The 9,964-nt window shown below is 33.9% G+C and overlaps 1 protein-coding gene across 1 annotated transcript in view; it reads right to left on the bottom strand.

Annotated features, from left to right (window-relative positions):
• Positions 1-1,891: 1,891 nt before the first annotated feature.
• LOC111051361 (solute carrier organic anion transporter family member 5A1) overlaps positions 1,892-9,964 on the bottom strand; it is a 32,629-nt gene continuing 24,556 nt past the window's right edge. The window contains exons 12-16 of the mRNA XM_039443121.1: positions 9,601-9,773; positions 7,901-8,117; positions 6,768-6,956; positions 4,994-5,151; positions 1,892-2,330 (exon numbers count right to left, since the gene is read on the bottom strand). Coding sequence (XP_039299055.1) covers positions 2,170-2,330; positions 4,994-5,151; positions 6,768-6,956; positions 7,901-8,117; positions 9,601-9,773 — 898 coding nt within the window. The 3' untranslated portion in view covers positions 1,892-2,169. The remainder of the gene's footprint in view (positions 2,331-4,993; positions 5,152-6,767; positions 6,957-7,900; positions 8,118-9,600; positions 9,774-9,964) is intronic.

Genomic DNA, 9,964 nt, shown 5'->3' with positions numbered 1-9,964 from the left:
TCAATCCTGTTATCGACTTATAGTGTGCTACCATCAAGTAGAGGAAAAATATAGATAATTTTATTCATAATTGTTAAGTTAGAGTGGATAATGATCAAATTAAGTAATAAGCTTATTTGAACTCAACTATCGAAATGAAAAAATATAAAAGTAAAAATGTAATTAAACAAAATATAATTGAAAAATTAATAGTAAAGGTTTATTGAAACAAAAATATCTTATATATCACAATGGAAGAAAGAAAATACCAGTCTCTCTCAAAGAGATAGCAATATTTCTAATACTGTAATATTATAATAATATTCTAAACAAAATATATTTTTTCAATTATATTAAACACAAGTCCCTCAGCACTGAGTGATTGTAATAGCAATTTATAACAAGAGCACAGTTGCTATAATATTAATAAAATAACCATCTCTAAATAAATAAAAATATCTGAGAATCGGGAAATCTAAAATCACAAAATAATGTCACATTATTCACCGCAAACGGCTCGATCGAATGTCTTACAACTTTGCACTAATCTATAAGTTAGTGCTCTTACAATTTTTCTAAATTTATGTAATTCTGCCTTGGTAATTCAGCTTTCATTATAAGCTTATTTGCATCACGTTAGAAAAATATCAAGTGATTTTCTCATACAACAAAAATATCCAAGTCATTCCAAATATATTTGTTTGATAAATTATTGAATTAATGTGATATTACATCTATCTGAAGCATCTAAGAATAGTATAGAATAGAATAGTAGAATTCGGCATTTATTATACAGTAGTAGTAAAATTAGACTAAATACCCTGAACAAGATTTCTTGAACTCAGTTGAAAAAATATCATGATGATATTGGAAGTTACCTTTTATTTTATCCTGTGATATATTAACTTCACACAATCTTCACTTTGGAATGAAACCAAAACGTTTCCAAGAATTATTATAATATAATTCAAACTTCAATGAGCACTAAGTGGCATTGAATTCAGATTTCCTGCATTAGTGTATAGATTGGTAAAAAATGATAAATAATAAAATAGTATTGTGATGTAGATTTGTGATGTAATAGAATAAAAATGTCTTTTTATAAATTAAAAATATCATACTAGATAAAATTGGTATCTTAGTACCAGTTCATACCTAAAACCTTCCGTGATTCAATAAGTTCAACTGTAAAATACTAACTTTTAATAATTGAACTAGAACTACGATACAAGTACTACGTACCTACTCAAATAAAATATGTGAATAAACGTACAAAGTAACAACTATAATATACTCTATTATTAACTACTCATTACTTTCTATAATTGAGCCTAAAGTTTTCGTTCATGAATCATGATCAGGAAGCCGTTTTCGAAATAGCTACAATTTGCTCGAGTGCTTGTTAAGAGGTTAACCTAATGTTGAGACTATCGAAGGATACTGTTTTAGGTTAAACATAGCTCGTGAATAAATGAATAGAGCTATGTTGAAGCTGTGCAAAGGCTAAAAATAAACTTTTTACCCGTGATATTTTTCAAAGTTTTTTGATTCGTATATAATCAAGCTATCAAAATGAGAAAGTTTTCTCAGGAAAACAATTTTTTCTGATCATTACTTTTTGAGATATGAGCGCCTAAAGTTTAAATTTTTGGGACAGAACATTTCAAATTCAGTAAGAGATAAATCCATGAGATTCAGAGGATAGATTCTTCATGGTATTGTTGATCTAGTAAAACAAAAATTTTCTGAAAATATCAATTTTTAAGATAGTTATTTAATTTACTAAAAATAACCAAAAATAAATTTTAGTTTAGTTATTTTAACTTTTAGTTTAGTTATTTTTGGTTATTCTTGGTAAATTGAATAACTTTTCCAAAAATTGATATTTTCAGAAAATGTTTATTTTACTAGATCACCAATAAAATGAATGATTAATGTGAGTAGATCAATTACAATAATGTATCAATAAATACATCATTTAGAAATGCACTTTGAAATTAAAAATGTATAATGAAAGGCAACTATAGTATGTGCAATTATTCGATGATTTTTCGTATGATATGAATTCGATCGGCCATTAGTATAGTTTGCAAGTTTTCAATGCTGGTTGCTTGGTCAACTGATCATACCTATTTAGCAAGGTGTGTGCATTGCACTGGTGCGGGGTGCGTTGTTCAGTGTGGAGGCCTCTCATGTAGAAGATGGACTCCTGGCAACCTCAGCCACGTCGCAGAGCGGCTCCGACTGGTCGGCACATTCCCTCTCATCGCTGTCATCACGATCAACGCGATCGCTGCTCTGCGTACTGCTCACACTCGATGCCGACAAGGTTGGCGCCTTCTCTTCGAACACTGCACAACAAATATTTACATCAATCATCCGTCAATTCCATCATTCTAACTATTATTCATTTATTCATATGCAAATACAATCCAGGTAAAAACAACAGGCATTTGCCCAAAACTGCTTCAAGCTTTAATTTGGAATACACAGTCTAAAGGTTATGTTACTTACGTAACTTAAATGATAACTTAATTAGCACACAATTCTAAGTCCAAAAAAATGTTTCTACTACAATCTTGAATTTATCAGATTGTTCCATTTCCAAATACGAATCCAAACAAAAATCTTCCTTCACAGTTGCAAAAAATCTGGTGTGGTGCACTCACACAACTTTCCTTGCCGTTATGAAAATTTATCAACTGACGCTAGTGTTCCCGCGCATCTCAAGTCTACTTTTCTAAGATCTGAGTCAGCTGGTGACAGGACAATAACGCTGGAGACATACGAGGTCTGCTATCTCTTCATAGTGAATGATTTAATAGAATCAACAGTTGCCAACAGTTTGCAATTGACTAATCTTATTTTCTCGAATTTCGAGCTTATTTTCAATTTTAGGTGAAAATGTTACTGAAAATTAATTGTAGAGATTTTTATGCTCAATCTTTTCCACTCGATTTTTTTTTGTTTAAATTGTATCTGAAGCCTGATAATTGGGAATCTAAAACCAAACTTTGCATAGATGGTGCAGTGCTCCTGAAATTTTTACAGATATGAGACTTGTGGCAATTGATAGAGCTTATCAATGACTTTTCTAGGTATGAATTTGATCAAAATCGTTAGAGCCGTTTTAGAGAAAATCGCAAAAAAACCCTGTTTTTGACAACATTTTCGCCATTTTAGTCGCCATCTTGAATTGCATTTGATCGAAAATGTTCGTGTCGGATCCTTATAGTGTAAGGACCTTAAGTTCCAAATTTCAAGCCATTCCGTTAATTGGGAGATGAGATATCGTGTACACACACACACACACATACAGACCAATACCCAAAAACCACTTTTTGGACTCAGGGGACCTTGAAACGTATAGAAATTTGGGTACCTTAATTTTTTTCGGAAAGCAATACTTTCCTTACCTATGGTAATAGGGCAAGGAAAGTAATGAAACGTATAGAAAACATGAAATTAGGGTACCTTAAATTTTTTTTGGAAAGCAATAATTTCCTTACCTATGGTAATAGGGCAAGGAAAGTAAAAATATTAAAATTTCACTCAAATCCACAATTATACTCATGTGAGTATAATATTATCATTATATTCTTTATGGGTCTAAAATGGAAGATGGGAGAGGATTGCAGAAGCAGAAGTCCTTGGTTCTATTTATTTAGCTTTGATTGGATATTTTAAATAATTATTATACAGTAATAATTATGGGTCTAGTACATATTTGTACATTTCAATTCTGTTTCGATTCCATATCATTCGCTATTATGTGTCCAGCCCATTATGCGTAACTACCAGTATGCCAAATAAATAGTACGTAACAGCAATCAATAAACGGATAAGCCGTTTACAAGAATTAACATTCAATATTAGATTAGATATATCGAGAAGGCTTGGGTCACAACTATCTAGTATAAAAGGCTGCAGAAAAGGAAACGAGGCAAGTATGCTGTCCTATGAAATCTAGAAATCTACTGACTTTAAGACGTAATCTTACTGTACGTCTAGTTATACACAAATTTACAGATGGAATTAAATAGAGAATGCATTTATTCAAATGCTAATTAATATATAATTATTATTCAACGAAAATCCCAAATAAATGCTGTACATCACCCCGAAGACCTCTGCTATTGCAGACATTGACAACAGGGTTAACAGCTAGATGGAAATTCGATGAGAACTACTATCCAAAAATTACTTGCCAGTCCGGGAATCGAACCCGGTACCTCCCAATTGCTAGTCAGGAATGCTTACCCTTACACCAAACTGACAATCTCTGGATAGCAGCTCTCATTTTATACGAAGCCATAGCGGCCAACCAGTTTACAGATGGAATTAAATAGAGAATGCATTTATTCAAATGCTAATTAATATATAATTATTATTCAACGAAAATCCCAAATAAATGCTGTACATCACCCCGAAGACCTCTGCTATTGCAGACATTGACAACAGGGTTAACAGCTAGATGGAAATTCGATGAGAACTACTATCCAAAAATTACTTGCCAGTCCGGGAATCGAACCCGGTACCTCCCAATTGCTAGTCAGGAATGCTTACCCTTACACCAAACTGACAATCTCTGGATAGCAGCTCTCATTTTATACGAAGCCATAGCGGCCAACCAGTTTACAGATGGAATTAAATAGAGAATGCATTAGCGGCCAATAGCGGCCGCTATTGGCCATAGAGAAGCCATAGCGGCCAACCAGTTTACAGATGGAATTAAATAGAGAATGCATATACACAAATGCTAAAAAAAATAAAAATAACTGAATAAATGACGACATGTGTATAATGCATGTCCTAAAAAATGAAGAAAATAAAAATAGAAAATCGGAGATACAAAAACCTAACCTTAAAACATTTTGCTCGAAACCTTTCGTTGTGAAGACGCTACAATGTTCATCATGCATGCCCTACCGTTAGTGACCAGCCTAAGACTAGAGAGATAGAGTTAGAGTTGATGATTTCGACTAGAAAGTATGTAAAGGGAAAAGGTGCTGACGTTTGTCGAGACTGATGATTGAGTTGGATGGAGGCAGGAGGTCGTTGACCGTAACTATGGCGGCCTCTTCAAGATGGCGTCGCCGGCTGACTAGCCACCAGTCGACTGCAAACAGAGCCATGGCCAGCAGCTTGATGCCCGCGCACAGACCCACGTATCTGTCAACCCCAAACATATTTCATTCCTACATAAACATATGAATATTGTACACGTACATGCATAGAATTTGAAATGGAAGAGAAAAACAGGCAAACTTCAAGTATTTCCCTCGTGAATCTGAATTTAGATTGATGACAAAGTTTGATATAGAAGTATAGAAATGTAATAGAGAAATATATAATATGATGAAGGAAAAAATGGCTCATTCATGCACGGGATATTAGGATATAGGAAATTCACGAATGATTCATCATCAGGTCTGAACTACAGAACTGATTAACTTTAAATTTTGCACATTGATTCCTTATATACCGAGGATGGTTATAGGCCTATTTTAAATTCTTCAAGATTTCAGTAGGTCAAGTTTTCAGTTTTTCAAGTTTTTAATTATTAGACCCTTGCAGAGCACGGGTTACCTGCTAGTAGTAAATAAAATAAAAGTAGCTCTTTATTTATTTATACAATTATCTGATGCCAATCAGTCTGATATACACAGTGGTACAAAAACTAAATGTAAAACTAAATAATAGATAATAAGATGGATTACAATGTACACAATATAAAAAATAGACAAGAAAAATAATTTAAAAGATCAAACGAGGCCTCCTTATTTTTCGACTCATTGATTTCCACTATGCAAAAATCAATTTCCACATAACGTTCCTCGAACATTATAATTTCTAGTCATCATAATTTACACAATCATATATTTTATTACATAAAATAATCTTTAGTAATAAATAATTTTGTCAAAATCTTGAGTCTCTTCAATTATTAACACATTGAGTAGAATAATGATACTTGCTGAACCTGAAACTGTTCATATTAAAATTAATACAACACAGTCCAAAAATTTATGTTATGTATGAGTTACAGTTTGAATTGAACGATTTACACTACAAAACAAGATAAGGAACAATTTTTTTTACTGCGGATGATGCTCACAAGAGCTTTGTGCATGTGTGTGAGTAATGGAGTGGGAGGGTGATTTGATGAGATGATCAAACGTCCATGCCTACCGGCGGGATTCCAACCCACGACCAGGTAGCGCTAGCAGACTGAATGGTGCAATGACTTAGTCTTCTCGGCTATCCTGGCCGGCAATATTATTATTAATACTTAATATGAACGTCGGTTAAGACGGAAATAAACAACAAACAATTTAAAAATATGTAAAGAAATAAATTAACTTTAAAAAAAAATTTCTAATTAATTGTGATTGCTTTAATTTAATTTAAAAATTATTTTTGTAAGTTTTGAATTGTAAATTGAGTGTGTAATTGATGAATGTTAAGTGACACATAACCTAGCTACATTTGGACTGTTGTATAAATTAGAATTGGAACCGTTTTGGCGTATAAGCCTGTGGTACTTTTCTGTAAGTTGTGTAATTCTGAACGATTAAATAAATAAACTTGGAATTTGAAAACGAGAAATCACACACACTGAATGAATATGATTTGCGGAATATTGATTTGTGGAGAGAAAATTCTAAATAGGCTATTCTCCTTATGTTCAGATATATTTTACTATTATTTAGTACACTTCACAACTAGTACAGTATGTACATCTTGATTAAAATGGATGAAATAATTGAAATAGGGTTATAGCTGACCTGTATCGGAACTGTTCAATATCGTAGAGTAGGCACCTTCCTCCCTTCTCTCCACACGTGGATTTCCACAGTAGGCACGTTGAGTCGATGAGGTTGCCGAACAGGATCGGCGCCGGAATGTATCCAAACAAGCGAAATATCACAAACTGCATTCCTAAAGCGAATGACCTTTCCTCTTCTTCCACTGACCTACAAGCACATTCAGAAAAAGCTTTCAATTATTTAGAATTTTCAATTTTGTGTGAATGATCGATTTTGTAATATAATCATAGTTTAAAATGTATTATAAACTTATACTGTATAACTTATAATAAAACTTTTATTGTAAAATTAAATGCGAATGAGTGTGATCCCATCTCGAGGTACTAGACCTGTATGTGATGGTAATACGATAATAATGAAACTTGGGCTCAACTCAAATCGTACGACTCCAGTCGAGGATACACCAGTCTCTTGACTTTACGACTTTCTTGCTCAGTGTCACAACTTCAGTTCCATGCTACTCTATTTCTAACCTCACTTTAACCTCCTTTACTATTATTAAAAATATGAGATCCGATTCGTCACTACTACGAATGCAAAAAAATTATAATAATTATTATGAGTGTATTGTCTTATATAGTTTTTATTATTGTCTTATCTAAAATTATAAAACATCACTTTCATAGAGCATAACCTCAGTTTCATTTAAAATACATGGTACTACGCAACTCAAGTCGCTTCTCGACCAACATTTCGAGTCACCGCTCGACCCAGTCTCACAGTCGAGAAGCTACAGAGACTAGAATCGACTGGTCTGAGTATCACCATTTGAAAACACATGCTGCATCACAGACGGACTGGAGTTACAGTCTCTTCTCGACGAGTCGCTTAAGTGTGAGTTTAGCCTTACAGAAAATTATTATTGAGGCCGACAATTTACTTATTAAATAATTAATATTGATGATCGGCTAGAAGATTCAACAATTTTCAACAAAACAATATTAACATATTGACATTCAAAGGCAAAAACCTAACCTTCTCAACCTTTCCTTAGTTTGTGTTATGTTCATCTGATTTTACAGTTTAAGCAAGACAATTTTCCGGCAGATCTGAGGAACTGTATAGGCGGCAAAGAAAGAGAACTTAATTACCTGAGCACAATCATGAGCAGCGGCATCTGCGTGATGGCAACGACAAACGTCATGAAGAAGAGGAGGATGAGGAAGGGGTAGATGGTGTGGCAGGAGGAGTTGCAGGGCCCCGCCGTGGCCACGGGCACCACAGTCACCTCGGCAAAGTCCGCCTCCGCCTCCTCCCGCGAGCCCAGCAGCGCACTTCCGCGCGGCAAGCTCATGTTACCGTGGATACCTGCCCAACACAACACCATCACTTGCAAACCGACACAAGACACACCATAAAGCTGAGCAATTTGAAAAGTCATACACAAATGAGTGACTTATCTGTTCACATGACTGTATATTATATGTTTAGAAAGTTTTCTATCATCATGTTTGTATTTTCTTGTCATAGTCATTCAATTTCAGCTGTTTTACATCCATGAAATCAAGCCGGTAAACAGCTGATAGTAGAATAAATAAACATATGATTCTCATTACAGCATACTATACTGTAATAAAATCATATGTTTTTTTACAGTAGAGTATGTTTCCTAGTTCCCAATTAGGAACGGCAAAACTGGTACAAAAAACCGCCTTTTAGCGCTCTAGGTGGAAATTTTGTCAACTACAATCAAGAAATTCTTGATTCGAAACTTGTAAACTAGGTTATGTTTATAGAATGCATGTAGTAATGTCAGCACAATCAGGTAATGTTTTTGTTTTGAATTATTATTTTCTAGATTATTATGACAAAAAATAGTGTAAGTTACTTGGACGTGAATGTCTTTTGCAGTGCTCGAATGAAATTCTCGCCTGCAAAAGGCCTCTTCCCGTCCTTGTGACTTAAGATATGTTTGTAAACATTATAAAATTGCAGAGAAATGATAATGATTTGTAATGTTTACATTATAACATGGTCGTAGATAGAGTATTTATTAAATTTTCTCTTAGTGCTTATGCAATCAAAGTCTGTATTAGAGAGAGTTCATATCGTATTTATTTATTCATGTATTGTATAAAACACTACATCATAATATAATTATGACCATGGAGGAAAAATTAAGCTGAGTCTGTACCATTTCCCTCCCAAATATTGATAAAATGTAAATGTTGTTCAATGTTGTATAATATTAGGTTATGAAAATATCACACATAACTAATTCCCCATTTAATTTTCGGTTCAGGAATTTGAATATTTCGAATTTTGAAGGTTGACGTGAGAAATAGAATGAAATAATGTACCAAAGAAACCAATAAATTGAAAACTTGAGAAATATTGCACTTAATTCTCATATCACTAATAGATGAAATTCCTTTAGATTATCAAGTTATGAACTCATCATGATAATTATCATTATTCTGAATTATTAATTTCAATGAGCATGAGTTTAAAAGATTTGATCACCATCCAAAGGTTACACGTAATTAAAAAGAATGAAATTTTGATTTAAAAAAATCATGGAAAAAAGGATAGTAGATTTTTTTTTAATTACGTGTAACTTTTCAATGGTGAGTCGCTTCTTGGTAAAATTTGTTGGAGCTTGGAGAGGAGGAATTTCTCTATAGGCAATATTCAAAACCTTTTAGGGCCAGGCCATATTAAGCGTTTCTCAGGCGTTTTTAGAGTCGGCAGGCCAGGAAGCTCTCCGATTGGGTTGCCACCTGAAAAAACTCTTAATATGATCTGGCCCTTATCCAGAATATTTTCAAAATGGGATGGATTGATTACTGACAGGCACAATTGGTGTAGTTGGAGCGGGAGGAAAGCGCCGTGCAGCCGGCGTGGCAGGGACTGAAATATGTGAGGCCATTGTTGCCGCAGACCGGCTCCACGTCGGTCATGTGACACTCGCAGCCGAAGTTGCACGCCGCCGTCAGGTTCACCTGGAACGGCTCTCCTCGCGAACTGAAATAACACAACATCTCATTATCAAACCAATTCAATGAAAAGTAATCATATTTTTCATTATCTTGAAACTATATCATGAAGCAGATGGAATTAAATAGAGAATGCATTTATTAAGGATTTTCGTTAAATAATAATTATATATCATGAAGCCTGGAAGAAATGTGTTGATGAAGGAGTATGATTCCTCT

The sequence above is a fragment of the Nilaparvata lugens genome, chromosome 1 (assembly GCF_014356525.2).
Source record: "Nilaparvata lugens isolate BPH chromosome 1, ASM1435652v1, whole genome shotgun sequence".
NCBI lineage: Eukaryota > Metazoa > Arthropoda > Insecta > Hemiptera > Delphacidae > Nilaparvata > Nilaparvata lugens.
This window is presented reverse-complemented; position numbering and strand designations above follow the sequence as displayed.